At 55.3% G+C, this 23,422-nt stretch overlaps 2 protein-coding genes across 5 annotated transcripts in view; one reads left to right on the forward strand and one right to left on the reverse strand.

Annotated features, from left to right (window-relative positions):
• The first annotated feature begins 2,355 nt into the window (after positions 1 to 2,355).
• On the forward strand, positions 2,356 to 9,756 carry BARHL1 (BarH like homeobox 1). The gene is made up of 3 exons (XM_072959018.1): positions 2,356 to 3,013; positions 6,900 to 7,122; positions 8,750 to 9,756. The coding sequence occupies exons 1-3, from the start codon at positions 2,548 to 2,550 to the stop codon at positions 9,042 to 9,044; spliced, it is 984 nt and encodes a 327-aa protein (XP_072815119.1). The 5' UTR covers positions 2,356 to 2,547; the 3' UTR covers positions 9,045 to 9,756.
• A 3,123-nt stretch (positions 9,757 to 12,879) lies between these two features.
• The window catches only part of DDX31 (DEAD-box helicase 31), a 67,109-nt gene continuing 56,566 nt past the window's right edge, over positions 12,880 to 23,422 (reverse strand). For all 4 annotated transcript variants that reach the window (XM_072960359.1, XM_072960361.1, XM_015249831.3 and 1 more), the window contains one exon: positions 12,880 to 14,358. In XM_072960359.1, coding sequence (XP_072816460.1) covers positions 14,145 to 14,358 — 214 coding nt within the window. In that variant the 3' untranslated portion in view covers positions 12,880 to 14,144. The remainder of the gene's footprint in view (positions 14,359 to 23,422) is intronic.

Genomic DNA, 23,422 nt, shown 5'->3' on the forward strand with positions numbered 1-23,422 from the left:
TGGAGAGGGGAGCGGGGTCTCCAGAGGCGCCCAGAGCAGGCCAGTTGACGGCTGGCCAGGAAGAGCCAGGCAGCGCAGGCTCCTCGTGATTTATGCTCCCCTCTCCATCTACCAAATGAAAATGAACGACCGGCTAGCTCGCCCCGCCACGGGAGGCGCCCACTGCAGCGGCCGCCGGGCTGGGGCAGGGGCCTGTCGGCTCGCGGCCCCTCGGCGCCCGCCCTCCCGCCTCCCTGACCCGACAGCTTGCAGCCGAGCCGGGCTCGCCGTCCCCGGGGAGCCGCCCGTCCTCGCCCCCAGTCCGGCCGGCGGCAGGGCCGCTTCCAATCTGCCGGCGGGCGCAGGGGGGAGAGCGCGGGGAGCCGGGCGAGAGGCCACCGCCGGCCTCGTCAGAGGGAGAAGAAAGTTTCTGCTCCAACCGGGTTGCCGGGCTTCCCTGGGCCGCGGCTCGGCTTTGGGGGTATTCGGGTGCCTCACTAATCTGCTGCGGTCTCAGACACTGAACCCCATCAGGCCCCGGGTAGTTTTCTGGGGGCCCATGGGGAGGGGGCCAGGAGCGCGCGGGCCGCCAGGGAAGGCCGGGGCTCCCGGAGCGGGGCGAGCAAAGAACGTCTTGGGCCCTCGGGATACGGATGCAAGTGCGTGGGCTCGGCTCCCTCCGCCCTTCGACCGCAGACCCGGATCGCGATCCCTGGCGTCCAGGCGGAACGGATCCAGGCCCCCAACGCGCTTCAGACCTGCCCGCCTCCCTGGGCCCCGGCACCGGAGACCGAGCCCTGAAGCGTGCGGAGCTAGAGCACCGGAGCTGAGTCAGGGAGTTGGGGTGAGGGGCGAGTTATTCACAGTGAAAAGACCATGTATCCAGCGCTGCTTTGAAAATAAATCCTCAAGCGAGCTCCGGCTCCGTGCGAAATGAGAAGCCGTTTGCAGAAGTCTGTACTCGCACTCGGAAGCTCTTGCGCGTTTCTGTTCAGAGGTACAAAAAACACCCGACTCCCGGGATCCGCGCCACAGGAGAGGCTGTCAGCTGCGCTGGGGTCTGTTGCGCTGCCTCGGTCGGGCCACACGGCTTTCTCAGGGTCCCCCTAACGTCCCAGACACGATCCTCCCAGATTCTCCACCCTCGCCCCACAGTGAAGCCGTGGTTCTGGCTCCTTCTAGGTGCAGACACCAGGCTTTCCCATCTCTGCCAGGCCCGCAGGGTCCAAAGAGGTCAGAAGAGAGGGCTGCAAATTTTCCTACACGAAAAACATCTAGAACCCAAAGAGAATGCCTGAAAAAAATGTAACAAATTAAAATCTCCTCTGCACACAAACAGTTATTTTCTGCTGGGTTTAGTCCGTTTCTGTTGCTGGAGGAAGAAAAAAAAAACGACTGGGTGGGGCGGGGGAGGCGGGGAGGGGGAAGAAAAGGGATCTATGACAGCCCAGCGGACGAATAATTTGAATAACTGTGGGAAAGTGTAGGGGAAAACTTAAAAAACCTCACATCCCAACCCAACGGCAGCGGCAGCCGGGCTCCGGACCCCTCCCCGCCAGCCTGTACCCCCCTCGGTTAATCACCCTCATTAGGAGCCTCATCACCAGCCTAATGAAAGCAAACCGTGTGGAAATCACCGGTAAACAGTTGGGTCTGTGCTGTAATTAATTCAGTGTCTCTTTTAATCAAACTGAAAGGAATCGGGCAGCGGCTTGCGGAGCCGTGACATCACCCCCAAAATCGGTCAGAGCCAATCAGCTTCATCACTCCGGGGACACGTGGGCGAGTCCCCTTAAAAAAAAAAACACAACACAACGAAAAAAAAAGAAACAAAAAAAAAACCAGCCCCAAAGTAAAAGTGACACAAGTTCATTTTTTAAAGAAAGGGGGGGAAGCGAAGGCGCGCGCGGAGGACGGGCTGAGAGCGGCAACCTCGGAGCCAGGAGGCGCTGTCCACGGTGCTGACGGGCCCCCGGAGCCGTGGGAGCGCGGAAAGAGGACCTCCTGGGCCAGGTGGAGCGTCATGCGCCGAGGGCCGCCACCGCCGCTCTCCGCGGTGCTGACGCCGCCAGGTGCGCTCCGTTCCCCCGGCTGGTAGCGCGGTCTGGGCCCGCTGCTATCCGCTGTGCTGACCCCACTGCCCTCGGCCACCGCTCGCCTGGAGGAAGCGTGTGGTTTGGATTTTTAAAAGGCCCTTCTTTATTTAGATTCCAACATTCTCGCATCTCTTCTGTGCCAAAGGGGAGCTCAGGTCGTCCGTCTCCCCCTTTGCTCTCCCCAACTTGGCGCACCCTCCCTCCCGTTTCTTCCTGACACTCCCACCACCCCCCCTCGGCTCGGAGGCTCGGCGCGATGCTGCAGAAGACGCGCTGAGCCCTTTTGGATCTAATGCGCAGAGGAGGTTGGCCCAGAGCTCCTGGGCTCCCCCAAGGCTGAACTCCATCCAAGGTGCCCGCAGGCTCCCTGCCCGCCTTCCCCATGCCAGCCCGCAGCTAGGGGCAGGGGCAGCGGCGGCTGGGGTTGGGGGTGGGTGGGGAGCTTTTGGGGAGGACAGGTCGCAGCTTGGCTATGGAAGGCTCCAATGGCTTTGGGATCGACTCCATTCTCTCCCACCGAGCGGGCAGCCCCGCCCTTCCCAAGGGGGACCCCTTGCTCGGGGACTGCCGCTCACCCCTGGAGCTGAGTCCACGCTCGGAGAGCAGCAGCGACTGCTCTTCACCAGCCTCGCCAGGAAGAGACTGTTTGGAGACGGGTGCCCCGCGGCCTGGCGGGGCATCAGGCCCAGGTTTGGACTCCCACCTGCAGCCTGGGCAGCTCTCAGCCCCAGCCCAGTCTCGTACCGTGACCTCCTCCTTTCTGATCAGGGACATCCTTGCCGACTGCAAACCACTCGCGGCCTGTGCACCCTACTCTAGCAGCGGGCAGCCAGCCGCTCCCGAGCCTGGGGGCCGTCTTGCGGCCAAGGCCGGGGAGGACTTTAGAGACAAGCTGGACAAAAGTGGCAGCAACGCCTCATCGGACTCTGAGTATAAAGGTAAGAAAACGGGAGGTGAAAACTTGGGGGGAATGCTATGTTTCTGAACACTGGTATTAAAACTGGAGGGCACAGACATGAAGACATATACATGTTCACTCCGAGCTCCCCCCAGGGCCCAGGCTGAGCCGGTGGTCTTGCCTGAGCCTTTCAGCCAGCCCCGGTGGTTATGCTTTTGAGCAACAAAGAGTCCAGTGGAGAGAGTGAGGAGCGGGATACTGTGAGCCCTAAGAGAGATTTCCTAAAATACACAAAGCAAACTTTTCAAACTTTGATTGGGATCGTCCAGCCTGCCGGTGGGCAGGAACAAGTTCCTTTCAGGCCTGTGGCTCTCTGGGAAAAGACCTTACAGAAGCAAGGGAAGACCCAAAGGGTTCTGCTTGAACACCCTTTTATAAGAGTGAAAACCTAGCAGGAAATTTCATCTGGAGCCCTGAGAACAGTCAGAATTTTCCTCCCTTTAATTTGAATTTCCAGACGGGAAGAGGAATTGAGCTTTCCCTCCCGCTGGGCTCGGTGTGATCTGGGCCCTGGGAATCAAGCAAAAGAAATGCTCACTTCAAAGTAGAAACAGCAGCCAGGCGGCTGGCTGGCCAGGAACAGGTTCAGAGGTCTAGTGGAGAGGGGAGGCCCCTGTACCTACCCAACTGTTCTCACTGGATTTGACTTTAAAAGCATTAAGCAATCAACTTGGGGCTGTGTGTGCAGTACCAGCGATTCCCCAGTACCCAGCCTATACTGGGGTTGCTGCCCCTTTCCCTGCCTTTCCACCTCCGTGAATCTGTTCATTAGTAGTTATTATTCCCTTTTCATCCCATCTTAACCAGGGAGCTGAAATTGGGATTAAGATGAAAGGGGGGAGGACGGAGAGAAGAAGGAAGAAAGGGAAAAAAAGACCAGTGAAGGAAAGAGTTCTCTAATTTTGTTTCTCACCCCCAGCCATTGCCTTGACTTAAGCTCTTTGGTCAGGTCAGAGGCCCCAAGTTGCTTCTTAGGAAAAAGTCAGGAGACAGGAAGGGAAGGAGCATCGGGACTTCAAGGGAGAGAGTCCTGTGTCCCCAGCCAGCAGAAAACCAGGGACTGGCAGAGGCTGTTCAGTGTTCTTTCAGCCTTATAGTGAATTCCCAGCACACTGGTGATAAGATAAAACTTCCCTATAAAGGCAACTTCTTTATTGTCTTGGGGGCTCTGCACCTCCTGGCCCATATTTGCATTGCACAAGTCTTCACAAAAATTTAGGAAGGCTCATTGAACACTCGTCCTAAGCAAGAATTCGTTTGTGGACAACACCCTGACCTCAAACCGAAATCCACTTGGGGCCCACTCCACATCTCACTTTCCTCCGCTTCCCCACACCACAGCGGAGCCTGAATCAGTCTCACTGGGCCAGTCGTGCCTAGAAAGCGGCAGGTCCGGCTGGAGCAGCCAGAAGGGAGGTCCAGAGGCATGTGGCCCAGCGACCCTTGCTCCTCCCCCTGGGGCTATTTGGAGAGGCACGGAAAACTTGCCCGGGAGAAAGACAGGTGTGTGTGTGAAGGGTTGGGGGAGGGGAACAAGGGAGGCAATGTAAATATATATTTACAACATCACGTTTTATTATGTGCAATTCTCAACAATACCCCGGTTCTATGGCTGGAGTAAGCGGCGAGACTCCCCAGCCCTGCGTGCTAACGTCTGGTGCCGGCGGCGGTGAAAGAGCGGGGCTCTTGTCTCCTTATATTTTTTTTTGCCGGTAGGCAGGATTTTGAGGAGAGCTTTCGTTTACAATAACTGGAATATCAGTTTTCTTCTCTTGTCCCTGACGATATCTGATCGGGGATGTGAGGCAGGCCGGCTGGCCACATAGCACTTAAATAGGTTTGGGGCCGAGGAGGGTGGAAGGTCTCCCTCACCCCGAGGCACCGCCGCTGCCTTTGCACCAACAAAGCCCAGGGTGAAGAGGAAGTGGGACTACCTGCAGCATTTCTCAAAGGTGGAAGCGACTTTTTCAGGGCCCGAGTTAGGAAACCTTGCCTAGAGACAGACACATTGGGGTGGGCATCTAAACCCCTATGTACCTAACAAGCTAAGAGTCATTTCCCCCAAGGAGCTCATGGAAGAAAGGTCAGTCCCATCCCGGGTTTCTGGAATCAAAGACTCCGCAGCATAACATTTAAGGAAGTGGAAACCGGGCTTTGAATTAAGGCGGTGTGCCACGCAGCCTCGCCTGCTAGAGCCGCTATCTTTGGAGAAATGAAACTGGTGCTCTGCAAGGTCGGTGGGCCTGGAACTCTGAGGCACTGAGATCTGGGTTAAGCCTGAGCAGCACCGAGCGTGTAACCGAAGGCTCCAGTTTGCGCAGGAGACAGAGTAGAGAAAAGCCCCAGGAGGCAGCCCTTTCCTCCCAACACCACAAACTCAACCCTGACCCACTCCCCACTATTTCAGAAATAGTCCGGGGAATTCGGTCAGAAAGTAGGGTTTCCACAACACCAAGCCTGCAGTTTGAGTAATTGCTTCCTGGAACTTGTTTAAACTCTATCTGCCTATCTGCATAGACGGAACTCAAGCGCCCCCACCCACCCCCTGCCCTGTCCCAGCACATCCCTGTCTCCCTGCTCCAATGTGGCCCGAGCCCAGGAGGGCAGGGAGGACCTGGATGCGCTGGCTTGGAGGAGGTGGGAGGAAAGTGTTGGCCCCGGTTTCTCACCAGCGAGCACTCTCCCGGCTCACCCAGCTCACCCAGCTCACCCGCCTCGGTGCACTCGGTGTCCGGCGCCATCCCAGCCTCGAAGTGCTGCCTTTCCGGTTGAAAAGTCTTGCTCCCTAGTGGCTCAATTAACCGGATTATTGTTTCCTACAGAGAGAAATCAACTAACATTCAGCTGAACCCTGTCACTGCAAACGCCATGCTCAATGAAACTCACCATAAAGGAAAATAGAGAAAAAGAGGGGGGAAGCCCCAGCCCCCAGCTGCCAATTTTACAAGGTGGTCTCTGGTTATATCACTTCAGGGGGAGAAAGAGGGAGAGCATTGAGTTTGTTCGATCAAGTGTACGTTTTTGGTGCAGTCAACCCCAAAGGAAAGTGTTGGGGGAAAAAGAAACCGCCTTGTCCGGTCCTCTCCCTGGGACTCAGGAGCGGAGACCTTGCTGGGGTGTCCCGAGCGAGGTTCGGAAATGCATGGCAGCCACAGTGGGCACCACATTGACGGAAACGCCGACCTCTGTGGTGTGCTCATTTGCCGGGAACACTCCTTGCTTATTTTTCCAAGCGTTTTGAGTTCCCAGATCTGGGCCCCCAGTGACTCACCTTCTGCACAGCATGCTGATTGTAGTTTAAGAATTAGGGAACTATCACTATAGATTCACATCCACCTAGGGGCCAGGCAGGATGTGGATGCAATTATTTGTTCTTTGGGACCACGTTTCGCTCCAGCGTAAACAGGATTGTCTCTCCATGCGGGTTTCTCTCCCCAGACTCCGGCCCTCAGCTTCCTCCCTTCCTGGTCCAGATGTAGCCAGAGAATCAGGGCACAAATGTGCAGCACAGTCCCGAACCCCTGAGCACACACCCTCGCAGCCCACCTGGCTGGAGCCCCTGGGTCCCCTCTCTTCCCCTCCCCTAGCAGGTCTGCCCAGTCGATCCGCTAATCCCTCCAGGGAGCACCAGCACATCGGAGGAGCCGGGCTGAGAGAAAGCGGATTGAGTTCTCTCGGCTTTGGGTTACTTCTCCCCGGAGGTGTCTGTCCTCCTCGGTCTGGGGGCCCAGAGGTTCCGGCTCTGAGCGGCCTTGCCTTGTCCCCACGGGCTTGAGTGCGGTGGGGCCACCGCTGCCGTGGGGAGCCGCATTTACGAGAACACGGCTGGCGAAGCCAGGCCCTAATGCACGGCTGTGTCTCCCCAGTGAAGGAGGAGGGTGACCGTGAGATCTCTAGCTCAAGGGACAGTCCCCCGGTGCGCCTGAAAAAGCCACGCAAGGCACGAACAGCCTTCACCGACCATCAGCTGGCACAGCTGGAGCGCAGCTTTGAGCGGCAGAAATACCTGAGCGTGCAGGACCGTATGGAGCTCGCAGCCTCGCTCAACCTCACCGACACGCAGGTCAAGACCTGGTACCAGAACCGCAGGTGAGACCCGGCTGCGCAGCAGGGGGCAGAAATGGCCCCCTCCCCTCTCCTCCCTGCCCCAGGACAGGACCCATCAGGGCATGGCCTGACTCACTAAGGGAGGGCTCCTGAGCTTTCCTCATTCTATAAAAAGGGGGAAAGTGGGGAAACAGGCCTCAGGGAGAGAAGGCCTTCCCCAAAGTCCACAGTGAGGGAGAGACACAGGGCAAGATTCGGTCTCCAGTGCCCAGGACAGATGCACAGACACGTGGGCCAGTGGAGATCCAAGGCCTGCCTCACCCCAGCCAGGTCCTACCACCAGCCCAGACAGCCCAGGCAGCTGCTTGGGGGCATACGGGGTGGCTCTAAGCTCTCCCAGGATTCTTCTGGCCTCCCCACCCTTTCTAGTACCTGAAACCTGAGGAGGGAAGGGGCCCAGCCCTAGCTCCTTGGGGACTGTGTGACTGGTTGAATGGGAAATTGGTGCTGGGCACTAAGTCTTGAAACTGGTGTTTCCTAACCTCCCTCCCCAACACATTCACAGGATGAAGATAAACACATACAAAATACACACTCAGCCCACAGTCACACACTCACATCCATCTGCACAACTCACGAAGTAATACAAACACACCCACAGTCACGCACACACTCTTAGTGGAGGAGGCCAGAATGGTGCTTTCCATAAACAAGCCTCAGAACACGTTGCCCCATTAATAATAAATACCGATTACTGCTCCAGGCATCAATAATTAAGGCCCGTTACAGTAATTACACAATTATGATGATGATGAATAATTCACAGAGGGAAACGGGGTTGGTGTGGCTGAGTCGGACTCAGTGGGACCGCCTCGCTGGTCAGGTGCACCCACGAGTCCAGCCACAGCAGCCCTGGCAACCAGCTTGGCCTCGGCTTTCCGGTCTTCCGCAAACCCCGGCCTACATTCCCTTTGTGGCTTCCTGGCTTCCGGACCAGACGGAACGCAGGGCTCCCCACAAGCCTCCGACCTGCGCGCGGAGTGCAGGGGGTGCGGGCACTTGGTGGAGAGGTGAGCACGGATCCTCCCCAGCATCGTCTCCAGCCGCAGTCTCCAGCCCGCGTGCTTCCAAAGAAGCGCCGCCAACTGGGGTACCGCGGCGGTGCTGGCCTCCGCCTCCGGCGGTGCGTCTGGACCAACCGCGCCCCCTTCCACGGAGAGCAGACCGGCCCCCGGGGCCCCGCCGTCCTCTCCAGGGCAGTCTTGCCTTCCGAGGGCCTCCCTAGGGGACAGATGCACAGGGGAACTCCAACACTCCACTCCAAGGGCCCTGACTGCGATCCCTTGAGCAGGGTATGGCAAGGTTAGATTCCCAGCTTAGGGATAAAACAGCCTGGCTTAGAATGTGCATATCCTCTTTCTAGGCCATCTTGAAAACTGGCCCGTGCCTCAATTTTCTTATCTGTAAAGTGGGGATAACAGCCATGGGTGGCTGGTGGAAGATTAAAGGAGTTGATGCCTGTAACATGCGAAAACGTTATTTATGAACGAATTCGTGTGATCCCTCTTGGACTCCCTGCAGGGGCTCCGGGACAAGCACTCCTGAGAGGCAGGGGTGTCAGGGTGCCACAGTTCTGACCCCGCCTTACACCTTTCTTTCCGGTCCCTAGGACTAAATGGAAGCGACAGACTGCCGTCGGGTTGGAGCTGCTGGCGGAGGCAGGCAATTACTCAGCGCTCCAGCGGATGTTCCCGTCGCCTTATTTCTACCCGCAGAGTCTCGTTTCCAACCTGGATCCCGGCGCCGCACTGTATCTGTACCGCGGGCCCAGCGCGCCGCCGCCCGCTCTGCAGAGACCTCTGGTGCCCCGTATCCTCATCCACGGACTCCAGGGCGCCAGCGAGCCGCCCCCGCCGCTGCCCCCGCTGGCCGGCGTCCTCCCGCGCGCCGCGCAGCCTCGGTGAAGCGCCGGCTCGAGGCGCACCCGGCGCTCCGCGCTGGCCCCTTCCGCCTGCCTCCGGGAGGGCGCGGGGTTTCAACGCCCCTTCCCGGGGGCCCCTGTCCGGCCCTCCCTGGCGTACAGCCTAGTGTCCCCAGAAGGGCCAAATGCCAAGTCTTCTGAGGCCCGGACCCCCGGACTGAATCTCCCTCACCCTCCTGGGCGCCCTCTGTCTCCCCGCCACTCCATCAGCGAGCCACTTCCACCGCCGGATGTGCATCCATCCCTCAGCTCCCTGCCCCAGGCACGGCCCCTCGCCCCTCCCGGGAGCAGGTGGGGCGACCCCCATGCTGCACCCTCCCCTCCCCCTCCACGCTCCAGCTGCACACCGAGTCCTCCCTGCGCACCCCCGACGTGTAGGAGAAGGGGAGTGTGGAGCCTCCCCGCAGCCCCTCCCCCCGCGCCAGGGCCGGCGGCCGAGCTGTACATACCGTGTGCAAAGTGTATATGAAGTTATTTATTCGTGACCCATGAGCCCGTGACTGTGTCCGTGAATCAGTGAGTTTGTGGCCTGTGCCCACCCGCTCCCAGGCGGTGCAGGAAGGGTCCAGGGGACTTGCCCACCTACCCCGACCCCCAGCCCTCACCTCCAGCCTGCGTCCAGGGGCAGCCAGGCCCCTCGGGTTCTTTTTTAAATGTGGAAATAAACTTCTTACAAATGACCAGGCGCCTGTCCCCGCTCGGCCCTTCTTCCCTACTACTCCTCAAGATTCATTTTCCCCACCTGGGGCTCGGACTCTTTCCACCCTCAGTAAGGAAATCCTTGCCTCGCGCTCTTCCTTGGTGCTGTGGTGGTGGGCGGGGGTCTCCCTCCCCGGCCTCAGTCTTCCTATCTTTATAGTGAGGCGAGCACGCTGCTCCCCCACCTCCCCCGCCTCTCCATCTGGTTCCTCGCTGCTCGCAGCCGGTCCCGGGGGCCAGGGTGGGGGTCAGCACGCGGGCTCGCTCGGCTGCGGGCCGGGCTCCGGTGCCCTCGCTGAGCCGGCTCATCTGGCCGCAACAAGGACGCCGGCAGCTGGTGACCGGCCCGTCGGGCGCGGGGGCCGACAGATGGGCTCCGAGGCGACTCCCCCCGCCGGCCCCTGCGCCCCGCGCCCCGGCCGCGCTCGGCTCCGGCCGCTCGCGGGCGCCGGCGCGGCTCCCAGCAACCCGCGCCGGGTAAGACGCGAAGAACCTTCGCTGGGAACCTGACGCCTCGCAGGGTAACCCCGACTCCCGCATCTTCTCACTTCTCCTTTCACCCACGGAGGACGCTGGGGGTGAGACCCAGAGGGGAGCCAAACCCCAGCGTCTGCCGCGGAGCCCCAGCCTGCGGCCCCAGGGTCTCAGGGGAGGGGTTTAAGTTTCCAGCCAGACTCCAGGCTCCCGTTCACGGAGAGCCAAGGTCACCTCCGGAGGCTGTCCCTCTCTGGGGAGGTGGGCTCAGGTGCTCCCCTCCCACACACCACCTGCAGCTCGAACTCCCAGGACACGCCCAGGGCTGGGAAGTTTGGGGGCTCAGCAAGCTGAAGCCCCCCACCCCCGTTTTGCGGCAGGGTTGCTCTGGAAGAGGGCTGCCTGGTGAAGGAGAGGTGGGCTTATGTTTAAACTCTTAACTCCCCCCACCCTGGACCCTGCTACTGTTTCCTCCCCGGCCCCCAATACTCTCACACCTCGTTTTTCTTTCTTGGGATGGTGAGGGTATTATTCTAATTTTGCAAAATGCACAGCAGCTGATTAAGTCTAGGAGCTCCCTCGGCTTTCAAGTTCTTTTGCATGTGAATGGGGGCCGGTAAATCCCCAACTCCGGCTGTGGTGGGGGTTGAGGGGGAGACTGTCCCCAACCCAGGGTTAATGAAGTGGGAAAGGAGTCTCTCATAGCCTCCTGCAAACAAAACCCCCCAGTGCAACAAACCCTGCCCAAATCCTACATGGATTGACTTAAACCCAGGGGATAAGTGCTTTAAATTAATCTCATTGAATAAGAATGAGACCAAACAAAACTCTTTAAAATCATATTAAAAATCTATCAAAGGACAACTTGCACTGGTGTGCTTTTCATTTTGTGAGAGAGAAGGAGGTAGGCTGGAGAACCACCCTTACATTTACACAGCGGCAGTGTAAATCACCGACACATTCTCAACTATGTAATTGTCCTTGTTCCTCGGAGGCGATTTCATATCTTACATTAATGAAGAACAAGGCCTCCCTACAAGTTTATAATTACAATATTTTAAATTGTCCTGCACTTGCCATCTGTAATAATAACTTTACAACCTTGGCAGTGAGGATGCTTTTCATCCATTTAGAAGGCTAAATTGGTTTCTCTGTTCCCAACCCTGGGGCTGGGGGAACTCTCATTGGAGAAAGGAAAAACAAAAATGCATGTGTGAGACCCCCAGAGTGCAGAACAATAGGAGGGGCGCCCAGAAGGGCGTCCCCTCTGCTGCTCCAATGACCCACCCCCACCCTCCTTATAAGCCTAGACTCAACGGGGCAACAAAGTTGAAAAGAAGTCTAGATTCCCCGACGGGCCTCCCTGCAAGGCTTCTGGACATTTTTAAGAAGTCGAGCTGATTTTCCGGGTGCCTCACTGCCCCCACTTGGACAGGCTTTGCTCTAAATTTTTCCTCCGACGGAGCAGATTAAGAGATAAGGTGTAATGGTCATGCAGGCAATTTAACAAGACCCGTGAAGCGCCCTTTGCAAGCAGGGCAACTTCTCCAGTGGAAAAAAGCCTTAAATTTCTGCCTCCTGGAAGCGGTATTTGGATTTTAATGGCTTCTGCTGACTTTCCGTTGAGGGGCTGAAGGGCTAAGTAGAGAGGGCATAGCAGTTTGGGAACACCTGCCTTAAGGGGTGCTCATTTACTCCCCTCTCTTCCCTAAATCTTGCCTCCCTTCGCTACAGGGGGAAAAAAAATCAAAGGAACCAGGCTTTGTCAAAATGTCCTTTGCTGAGATCTGGTTGGCTCTGCTCTTCTAAGAGTGGAAAATGCTGTTTGCATTGCATCAGCGCTGCCTTAATCACTCACCAAGGGCTCTTTGCCCTTCGGTGCGTGAGAATGGGGGCCCCTCTGAAGATGTGCAGCCACTGAGGACTGCAGACATGAAGATGTCTGGGACTAAAAAAAAAAAGCATTTTACAAGCCCACGAGGGCAAAACGCTTTTGGCTGCAACATTCCATGAAATGCCCCAGTTCTCTGTGACTTAAATGTGAGGATCAGGCTTGTGACACAGAGAAAGAGGTAAGTTTGGGAAATCAGGAGAGGCTCGATTAGAAAGACACACAAAATTAGAATATGTACAGTGGAATTAGGCTAAAGCTTTGCCTAATTGATGCCTGAAATGTATAATCTGTCAAGAGCCATAATAAGAAAGAGATTTATTTTAAGGTTATTTAAATTTAGTTAATATTAACCCTAAATCTGCTAAATCCATATTTCTTTATTAACTGGGGGTAATATATTGATTCTGCTTAGAAACAGACCCACATAACATCTATGGCAAGAAACCCTCACCTCAGTGGTAGCAAATTAAGTGTAAGTTTCCATCGCAGAATTATAGTCACTTACATGCCTTGCAAGCTTCTGGCACTTCTCCCCCGAGGAATGCCGAACTCTGTGGATTCACCCTTTAATGGAATGAGTACTATGAGGGGGAGGGGAGAGTAGGGTTTCTCTTTGATCACCCCCATCACTGGCGTTAATCCTGTTTCTCACAAGGCTGGGTTGTCTTTATAAAGTTTGATCCCTCCTTTTCTCATCCAAATCGTGTGGACCATCACACATCAAAATATAAGGAGGCAGATTTGCCCAAAGTCAGTATGACATGTGCTACAGGTTTATTTATTATTATTGTTACAGATTTCATCAACTGCCCCTATTAATTTCTGTGTGATAGCCGGCTCTGAGAGGTCACTTTTTCCCTCCTGCAGAGGACCAGTGCTTCCAGGCTCACGCTAAACCTCACGAGTCCTCAGCTGAAGTTCACTTACGTCTGATGGCTGGCTGCGGCTACCAGACAGGGATGGAGGGAAGGACGCCCCGACAACTCTCGAGATCCTCTCCCTCCCTTCAGTTCGTGTGGAGCTGGAGGGGCTACTGAAGCGGGGCCTCCACCCCTGTGCCAGTAACTTCAGAGGAGGAGGAGGCTGGATTTTTAAATGGATAACAGGAGGAAAAGTGGAGAGAAAAGAACAGACAGACGGATGGATGGAGAGGGTCAGGCTTTTACTCTCTTCTCCTTTGGACCCCTCTGGAGTTACCCGTGTCCAAATCTTACATTTACTGGGAAATCAATATGCCCCGGGGGTCCTCTTTCAAACCTCGCGGAAAACAAAATGGGGGAGGGGCCGCTGCAGCCTGGCCACAGGCCGGACCCCAGACCTTTTTCAAAGACAAGATGGGATTCGAGCGGAGAAAACGCTCAGGACACTGATGCCTCTGGTCTTCGAAGGCAAATAATAAAAAAGCAACAGTAAATCAACTGTCCTGAGAAAGTGTGTTCTCCCTGGACCAGAAGGAGAGCGCAAGGCGTGTGAACGTGACAGGGGGCTCCGAACAGCCTGCGGGCGGAAAGCAGGGCACCCTGGCGTCGCTTCTGACCCGCACCGAACACTCCTGTGGTCCTTTTTAATAAAGCATTTGTGCATCAAGAAAATGATCGGATAAAGAGTTTTTTCTCTTTCTTTACAGAGTCAATTCTAGTTTTAAAAACCCTATTTCCTGCCAACAGAGGTGTTGAGAGGGCAGGTTAAAGTAAACTGTGATGCTTTACAGAACATCGTCACAGGCAGGGTCAAGTCCCTGGCTGGCTCGCAGGACCCTAGGTTTTCACGTTAAGTCGTGGGGGCACCATGTGATCTCTGGGTGTCGCTGAGCGTCTTGCCTTGATGGAGTAAATACAAGACAGGCTGCTCAGCTAATCCGGCCTGTGCTGACCCCCAGCCCTGCTCTGGGCTGTGCTCAGTCTCAGGGACGAGTCAGCGGGGAAGGCCACACTGTTAGTTCCCACAAGGCCGCTCGGACGAGAACAGGACGCCAGCTCCGGGATCCACTCAGGCCCCGTCCTGTGGACGCAGAGTTTACAAATACTTCCTGGGAAGTCTCGCAGTCCCTCCGTGAGGCTTTTGGGCTTGTTTTTTTCCCACGGCCGAGGCTGGGCGCTGGCTGCCCGGCCCCGCGCACTCGCTTTGCTTTTTGACCTTGGCGACGCTGGTCTCCATCCCACTTGAGTATTCTGAGCGCAAGATTTCAGCGAGGCGGTGTCTGCTCTGGGTCCTCCTCTGAAGGTCGGGCCTGAAGAACAATAGCAGCAGAGGAGGAAAGAAAACTTTATTATGTTTTTTCTTTCCCATTTGGAAGCGGCTGTGAGCAGCTGGTTCCGAGGCTGTGGAACTGACATTTTTGCATTAACAGAAGTGCAGCCCCTTCAATAGCGATGTTTTGATATTCTATGCACAAGAAGATTAGATACGGTGCTGACAGATTTTCATAACGGTGGCAAAATACCATGGCATTTTTAAAAGTGAGGCTTTGTTCTGTGTTGTTTTCATGGGGAAAAAAAGAATGAAACACACTCGTACTCTGATGGCAAACGAGGTGTGTGATACAGCAGTTTGCGAAAGGATGGGGGAGAAACCCGCCTTGGAACTCGGCAACACTGAGCCGAGGCTCCTGGAGACCCCCCTGCAGTTCAAGGCAATCAGCCTCCTCCTGGGGACCTGGCGGCCACGGTGGGTGGGGGCGTCAGCCGCAGACACCTCTTCACTGGCTGAAGAGACCCTTGTAAATTACTTCCTACCCCCGCAAAACCCAGACCCAGGAACGCTTGGGGAGACGTCAGCACTGGCACCCGGGACAGACCACAGCCCCGGGGGCGGAGGGAGGGCCTCCCTGCCCCAGCCCACCCGGGAGCCGCCAAGGGCTGAAAATCAATTTCAGGTGATGAATCCCAGCAGCTGTTTTCAAAAGACAGCGGCCTTATCATTTATTTGATCAGAAGATCAGAGGGGGAAATTTGTAGAAGTTCAGCGCGGGACACAGGAAAAATGATTATGAAAATTGAAGGGTAAAACAACGTTTCCTGAGACAGGATTTTCACCAAACAGCAGAGTCGTTACCACTGAATTCATCTTGCTACGCCGCCCGACGTGGCAGTCTTGGCTTCTTGCAAAAGGCAGATGTTACCCTCTGCTACTTATATTTACAGCATTTTCTTTGCTGTAAAAATCAGAGGATAAACTGGACTAGAAGCAAATATAACAGAACTCCTCTGAAGCCCAGGAATTAAAACAGGACGAATCTGTGCTATTGTACTGATTATGGAAGGGACCCCATCATAACCAGGTTAAAGCTACCTCGTCTCTTCAAACTCACCTGCAGAGGGTGGGGTGCAAGTGACAGCGGGGCCAGGGCTCCGTCAGTCACACAGTGGATTCTGCTGTGACAAAGAGGGAGAACTGCAAAGTCATCCTGCGCTGGGGAAAAGATCTGGGGCAAGCGGGTAACAGGGCCGATAATCAAGGGCCGGACATTTGTAGCAAGAGCACGTGTACAGGACAGGGACTTCGTGAGACCACAGGTACACAGGGAAGCACTGTCTGGGTTCTACGTCATCTCACGTGCCCTTCCCTCGATGAGGTACGTGTGATCACCGTCTCACTTTACAGACGAGGAAACAAAGCCTGGAAGAGGGGAGGTAACCTCCCCAAGCCCACCCTCAGAGCAGAAGCCCAGGTGCGAACAGAGCGCGGATGGACACGGCCGAGCTCTTCCCCCTGGGCTGCCAGTCCCAGATGGACAATGGAGGGGACAGGAAGGTCCAGCAGGGTCAAGGCTGACAAGTGACCATGGTTTGACCCAGAAGAGCCCTTCATGGTCTCACAGGACTGTTCTGGTGGGACGATGGTGGGGTGGAGGCCAGATGACAGAGTGAGGAGAGAAGGGAGAGAGGACAACTGAGGGGGGAGGAGCTGCTGGGGCCAGAGATGCAGGACACGGACCCGTCTGTGACTTGGGCTTTCTCATCTGGAAAATGGGGATGCCACTCAGAACGACACTCACGAGGCTTTGTAAAAAGGGAACAAGACACAGAGGCTGGCGGCTGGCACGGGGGCTGCAGGCAATCACAGCTACACACGAGGCAGCTGGAGTCCAGAGATGCCAAGCGACTGCCCCCAGGCCACACAGGAGCCAGGACCGACTCTGGAGCCCTGGCAGCGGGGCCGGTGCTCTGTGATCACCTCACCCTTTCGTAAAGAGCAGGACGCTGCCCTGTGGACTCTGTGCGCCCATGTCCCGGGCGAAGGTCCGCGCCTCGGGGGCCCACGTGTGGCGGGGAAGCGACAGGCCTGCAGTGAACACAGCAAACCTGCTCCAAAGGAAGGCTGCCAGTTCTGGGGCTTGTAGTTTATTTTTAGTCGGGCGACGTGACAGACAGAGTGAGAAGGTTCTGACAGGAAGGAATGCTGCTTCTCCCCGCCTTGTTTGAAGCCTGGTACTCACAACATGTATAATTTTAAGCGTAACAACCCGAGTTTCAAAATATGCAAAATTTCAGTCAAAATATCCTCCCTGGCAGAAGAGCCACCACTTCAATGACGACTCCTGCCACCAGTAATGCAGAGTAAATCACCAGAGTCGCATCTGGGCGACTGGCAGGCCGACTGCCTGCAAGGCGCCCGGAGCGCGGGGGCCGCCTGGGGCTGAGCCCGCCGCCCCACCAGGCAGAGCGGAGGACACGGCACAAAAGGCCGCACAAAGGTATGCAACACACTGTTGTGCACACGCACACACACACCACTCGGTCTGCCTCCAAGTCACGCAAGATCTGTCCCTTCCCAAATTCAGCCAGGTCTGGGGCCGGGAAGGTAACCTCTGGTGGGTGTGCTGCGCCACTGAACAGGAATATTTATGAAGGGTCTTCAAGTCCACAGTGCGGTAGAGGATGCTGTTAGATGGTCCTCCTTGCCTTGAGGTTACGGTCTCAAATTTTCCTAGCCATTCTATGATTTTACTCTAGTCAACGGGCTTTTGACTTGGGACTCAAACTCAAACCCCGAGTGGCGGTCCAGAGAGCAAGCAGGGTCACACTTTCCAGACTCAGACCTTGTCCTCAGGGGGAACAACCTTGGGGTCAACCCTGCAGCCACCCCGATGGGACCCACCTTTCCCTTGGCCAGCTCACTCCCTGCTTTCCCTTTGTTCTGGTCCCAGTGCTGAAACAGGCAAAGTACAGATGGGAAGATGAAACACTATAAACCCATGCCCGCCACGGGCACATGTGGCCTTGGTTCTTCCTCCTGCCAAGCTGCAGTCCTCTCAGAAACTTGCCAACTTTCTTGCCCTCCTTGCCCTCCAGATACCCAAACCCCTCTCAAATGGGCGTCCTGAGCATCCACCGGAGTAATCCTGTAGTTACCAAGCAACAGATCAGTTTATCTAGCCACAGGGAACTCCCTTGTAGTGAAGGCTGAATAACCCCCCTCGGGTACCAGGCTGGATTACCCAGCAGGACAGGCAGATGCCACTTTCACTGCCAATAAGGTGAAATCACAGCCTAATTAGTAAATCAATGTGCCCGCTAGGATGACCACTGGAGGAGAGAGATCTGAGGACCTTCTCCCAACTTTATCAGTAAATTCATAGATGAACATCGGAGGAGCCATTCTAACACAGGCTTTTGTTAACAGCATTCTACTGCAGGACAGAATTTTAAATTTTGTTTTATCACAAGAGAAAAATACGTATTTTTATGTGAAGTCTATCAATTTTTTTTAAGCCCATCAGTTTTTTTAAAAAGTTTTATGGCTTTAAGATCGTGCTTAGAAATGCCGTCCTCAGATCTGAGCATTTAAAACAGACTTGAGTGTACTTGCTTCTAGTCTGCTACTGCTTTCATCCTATCTGGGTTGTATTTTGGTTGATGGTAGGATGTTGAGAATTCAGCCACTTCTTCACAAGAGTTACCCAGTTACCCAAGGCAGTGGGCAAGAAATCTTTCCCCTGAGGTCCTGAAACACACTTCTAGAACATTCCTTCAGACTTTCAGGACACTTCCTGTGCGGGCTCTGTGTAAGCAAGAGTAGATGACATAATGATGGTGATGATGGTGGTTGTGGCCGGCGGCAGTGCGGTCTCCCAAGCATTAGAACAACACATAAGCAAGTGACAGTTACGTGGGTTGTTAGTGGATTTAAACATAACACAGTTCAAATCACAGTCATTCAAGCTGGCTATGTGACTTTAATAACAATGGTATTATGAACGCTTACATGGCCCTTACTTATGGCAGGTAGTTTTAAGCACTTGGGAGGCATTTAGCCCACACACCTGAACACCCGTGAAACTTTCAGGCACTACGAGCACTCCCACTTTACTGGTGACAAAACCGAGGCACAGAGAGGTTGAGTAACACGTCCAGGGAGGAGATGGGATCTGAGCCCAGGACTTCTGACTCCGTGACACACCTTTACCAGCGTGCTGTAAGTTTTTATCAAAATAAGGAGCAAGCTCCTTGCACAAAATATTTTTAATACCAAAGCAATGCCCGCATTGTATCAAATCTCAAAGACTTTTGGAACCCCCGAGAGAGTGCACTGTAACACAGTTGGATAACTGAAGTGAAAAAAGCACTTTTAAAATCAAGATTTGCTCAATCTCACTATAGATATTAAAAAAAATCCATATATGTATATATGCAGAGAAAGTGAGAATGATAAAAACTGTGAATCAAAATTAACTTGGACTGTGAGCTTATTGTGTGATTTTTAAACTTTTCTCTTTTTCCTGAATTTTTACAATAAAAATGTATTATTTTTATAATCAAGAAAAATAGTAAGTTCACTTTGGGGGAAAAAAAATGGCAGCATATTATCCTGTGCTGAAATATCAGAGTATTTAAGTTTTTACTAATGAAAACCTCTTTGCCTTTGGCTTCCAGTTTGTTTGATTTTGTGAGGGATTTTTCTCTTACAGTATAATTAAAACAGAGAGAAGACTGGCAAGGTGTATTTCTTCCTCTAATTTGAAAAATCCTGCTTGTAAGCGAATGGCTGAGGGCCAGGGTGAGGCCCCGAGGACTCTGCAGGAGAAGGAAGGCCCCCGACTGAAAGAAAGGCCTGGGTTCTAAGTGACCACGAGGAGACAGTGACAACTTGAGGTGGTCTGAGGCCAGGTTCTGCTCCTGCCTCACCTTCACGGAGGAAGAAAAGTCTGAGCAGGGTTTCAGTGGCTCTCAGATGACAGAGTGACCAAGTCCATGGAGAACCTGACAAGCAGTCTCTCTGGTGCCACGAAGTAGGTCAAGGACAGAACCCGCTAGCGCGGGGTGATCATTCAGCCTACCGAAGGGCAACACGCTCTCAAACCTCTTCGGTCACCGAAGGAAGAGGAGCTACCTCAGGGCTCTTTAAACCTCTGGGTTCTGTATTGGCAGAGATGCCGGCTGGTAGGACGACCATTTTAGGGGAACCTTCTCTGTGATTTCTTAGGATCAAACTGGCTCTGGCTTTTGTAAAATTGCCAGGGCCCCAGGAGACACTTCCGCCCAGGTAAGCCCTGCTGGGGCCGTGGCTATTACAGCAAAACCCCTGAGAGAAGAATAAAAAAGGGCTCTCTGCCTCACACCCAAGAACCAGACCCAGTGAAGAACACGAAAGAGCCCCGAGCCCCGGGCAGGCCCAGGCGGTCGGCAGGTAGAGCCCACGATCCACCTGCTGCCTGGAAAGGCGGGAGCAGTGGCAGAGGGGAGAGGGGCTACGTTCAGAGATGGCCGATGTCTGAAAGTGAAGCACTGAGTCAGGACCCCAGAAGTGGCTGGAGCTTTGAGATTACTTGGCCCAAGTGCCAGAAACCTCCACAGGAGCTCTGTCGGGACTGAGGCATGGACGGCACACAGCAGGTGGCCATGCCGGGGCGGAGGCACGGGGCCCAGGTTCCGATGACCCTGGCTGGACCCTGGCGCTGACCTAGCTGATGACCGCGCAGGGTCGCAGCTTCCCCTGAGCCTGGTTCGCTCACACGTCAGAAGGGGCCTGCACGCGGGTACAGGGCCAGCATGAAGGCACAGCGAACCAGAGCGTGTTAGAGTGCTTTATAAAAGCAAATTCTCTGTGAACATGTTAAGATGGAGAAATACTGGGTGGACACGGGAACAGTTCGTGTTCCTGTAACTGGTGTGATTACATCCTACAGATACTGACGGAGATGGATAAGCTTGGGGCCAAATTCTGGCACCAAACCCTCTGGGCCTGTCCCGCTCGCGCCACCATTATTAACGATTCGAATGACGTCATGAGGCCTATTTATCACCTTTGCAGACGGAAAGACGCCTGCAGGGACAGCTGACATGCTGGATGACAGAGTACCCACCGCACCCCAACAGACCAAAAGGACGGGCCTCAGCCGCAAGGTGACACTGAGCCGGGGCAGGCGCAAGGCCCTGTTCTCCGGCCAGAGAAGGCGGGGGCTTGGATCACCACATGTGCAAACAGGCAGGGACTGAGCCACCAAGTTTCCACCCGAGCCACACGCTGCGCCGATGCCTCCTTTGATCAATGACAACACCACCTTGTATTTTCATGTTTGTAAATCAATCGCACACATTCGGCATCTGAATCTCAGAGACCAAAGGGTGGGAAATGAAAGTGGTCAATTTCGGCCCATTTCAAGAGCTCTACCAGGGAGCAGGGCCCACTGTGGGGGTGGCGAACCCCCAACTGCAGGGAGCGCTGAAGCAGAGGCCTAACGGACAACCACTCCGTGCTCATCATGCGCCAGGTTCCGCGTGCCCATCATCTCTTCCCGTGTCCCACACGACCCCCCGGGACCCAGACTTCCAGGCCAGCGCCAGGGTCGGGACCAAGGTCAGGACAGCCCGACCCCAAGCCCAGGCTTCTTCCACCGCGTCCTTCTGCCTCCAGACTTGGAAGGGAACTAGAGAAAAAGTCAGAGCCACATCTTGTCCACAGGTGTCTCAAAAATCTTTCGACATGACTGCCCCATGAGCACAAGTTTCTACGATCCATTCCAGGGTTTGCTACTCTGACTTCAAATCAAATTCTTGCATCTATGCACCAAAATGTCTCCTGCTTTAAGTCCACTTCTTTGGTTACACAAAGAATGATCTGTTCCCAGAAAGAAACACCATTAACAGAATTTATCTACTTGCTACTTAGCCCAATGCTGATTCGAGAAACCAGAAGCTTTCAAAGGGGTGCAGGCAAAGATGCAGTCAAGCGCCGGGAGTGTGGACCCTGGGGTCTCATTCCCAGTGCCACGCGACCGGGCACAGCCACTTCCTCCTCAGCTACTGGGGACCCTGCCTTGGTCCCGGGCACGTGATGAGGGCTCAGTGAGAGGGTGCCCGTGGGCTCAGCGCTCCCAAGGGCACACAGAAGCCCTCAAGGCAGATGCCTCGTGCCACCAGAGAACTTAAAGACTACCAGGCAGAGTCACACGCCGTCACTCCGGGATGTCGGTTCTCTCCAACCACACCCCTCTCCTTGACTGTTAAGTAGTTAAGACGTGAGTCCACATTTCGGACTGCTGGCTATAACATCAGGGCCAGGATGGAGATGACATCTGAAAAAGACCCGGGGTCATTCCGTCTGGGTCCTAAGCAGATGGAAAGGCTCTGGGGTCACTAAAGCAAAGGGCACGTGGAGGGGCTGGCAGTGGACACCTCCCACTCAGAAAGGGGCCGGGAACGTGGGCGGAGGTCAGAGGAGGGAGTGGCTGTCCCCACGACAGGAGGACTCCGGGGTAACAGAAACCAAACAGTGTGTATGCAGCAGGGGCGGGGGGTACGCGGCTTTCTTTCCTGATTTCTCAAATGGTCTGGACGAGAAGAGCCCGGGCAAGGACAACGCGGTTTAGAGTCGGGTCTCCTCCTGTCGCGCGCAGCCTCGTCCAGCATCTGCCGATTCGTGCTGGGCTGGCCGCACCTTCCAATTTCAGTGCTTGGAAGGCTCAACGGTGACTGACGTCTCGGGCATCCTCCCGGGAGAGGCTGGCCCGGTTCCTGTTCTTTGTTGTCAGCCCTGACTGCCTGGCTGAAAGCACACCCTGTGGTCCCCGCTGTCTGCAGGTGACCCAGGTGTGGAGGAAGCGAGGGTCACTGTGAAGTCCCCCTAATCGCCTCATTAGCCGAGTGGGGACGAGGGCGTGTGTGTTCCACGAGGAGGCAGAGAGCTGGTAATTGCACGGTGTCAGGTAGAGACAAACCGTGGGAGAAGCAGGGGCCAGGTGTAAAGGGCTGTGCGGGCACAGCTGTCATCAGAGCGGGGCCCTGCCGCAGGGTGGGCGGCAGGAGCGACCAGGAGCTGCGCCGGGGCGCGGGGAGCGGGAGGGCAGGCCCATGCGGCACCACCCGAATGCAACGCGGGGCGCAACTCCATAATCAGCCAGGAACTCGTCTGACACATCGTCCCCGAGGGACTGCTCTGTGCCAGGTGTTCTCCAACCAGAAGAGACCCAGCCACCGTCCACAGCACTCTTCCTGTCCCTTGTCCCAGTCTGGACACTTCTCCTCAGAACAAATGTCCCAAGGAGACAGTCTAGTGTGGAGGCAAAGTCACCCATCTCGTCGCCCTTGATGGAGGGGCCAGTCGAACACGCCCTCATGCAGAGTCTGCGCAGCTGAGCCAGGTTCTGTGTTAAATACCCCTACTTAGCCCTAACCCACATCCAGGCCACAAGGACACTTGGTGAGCACCTTGCTGGCCCTCTGCATTAAGGAGGACACCCAGCCCCTGCTCTGAGGACCACTCTCCTTCATGTTCTGAGGGGCTGACCTGGTCTAGGTGCTGGAGGCTGGGGGATCAGAATGGCCTTCCTCTCACTCTCTGGATTCCAGGCTTCACGTGGTCCCCTGGGTTGGGGCCTGGCCACTCCCAGCAGATTCTGAGAGCAGAGTCTGTCCCCTGCTCCACAGGACATGTATGTCTGTCCTCAGTCACCACCACGGTCCTGGCTGCTCCCCTCTGGTCCCCAGGCCGAGTGGAGACCCCACTCCCTACCCGCCTCTACTGTGACAGCAGGGAAACAGGGCCCAAGGCCGGTCCTTTTGGGGGACTATTTTACGCGAAGAGGAACGTGCCCCAGGGCTCGCTCTCTCAGGACGGACGGACAGGGAGTGGATGGGACTCTGAAAGGCAGGGTCTGCTGTTTGCCGAGTTCACTGAACAATTAAGATGCATTTCCCTGGTCGTTATGTCAGAACAATTCCTTTTTAATCTTTCCCTTCATGCTCTTCCTTTCAGAATTACAGAATGCTCTCAGGTTCTAGTCACCTATTCAAAAATGCGTCCTGAGCACCTGTTGTGTGCCAGGTAGGTGCTGGGGCTGCGACGGGGAACAC

This window comes from Vicugna pacos, chromosome 4 (genome assembly GCF_048564905.1).
Source record: "Vicugna pacos chromosome 4, VicPac4, whole genome shotgun sequence".
NCBI lineage: Eukaryota > Metazoa > Chordata > Mammalia > Artiodactyla > Camelidae > Vicugna > Vicugna pacos.

Excerpts from the sequence above, each read along its gene's own strand:
- BARHL1 (XM_072959018.1), top strand. The coding sequence starts at position 2,548 with ATGGAAGGCTCCAATGGCTTTGGGATCGACTCCATTCTCTCCCACCGA. Across the intron at positions 3,014-6,899 it reads ATCGGACTCTGAGTATAAAG|TGAAGGAGGAGGGTGACCGT; the intron begins GTAAGAAAACGG and ends GTGTCTCCCCAG. Across the intron at positions 7,123-8,749 it reads ACCTGGTACCAGAACCGCAG|GACTAAATGGAAGCGACAGA; the intron begins GTGAGACCCGGC and ends TCCGGTCCCTAG.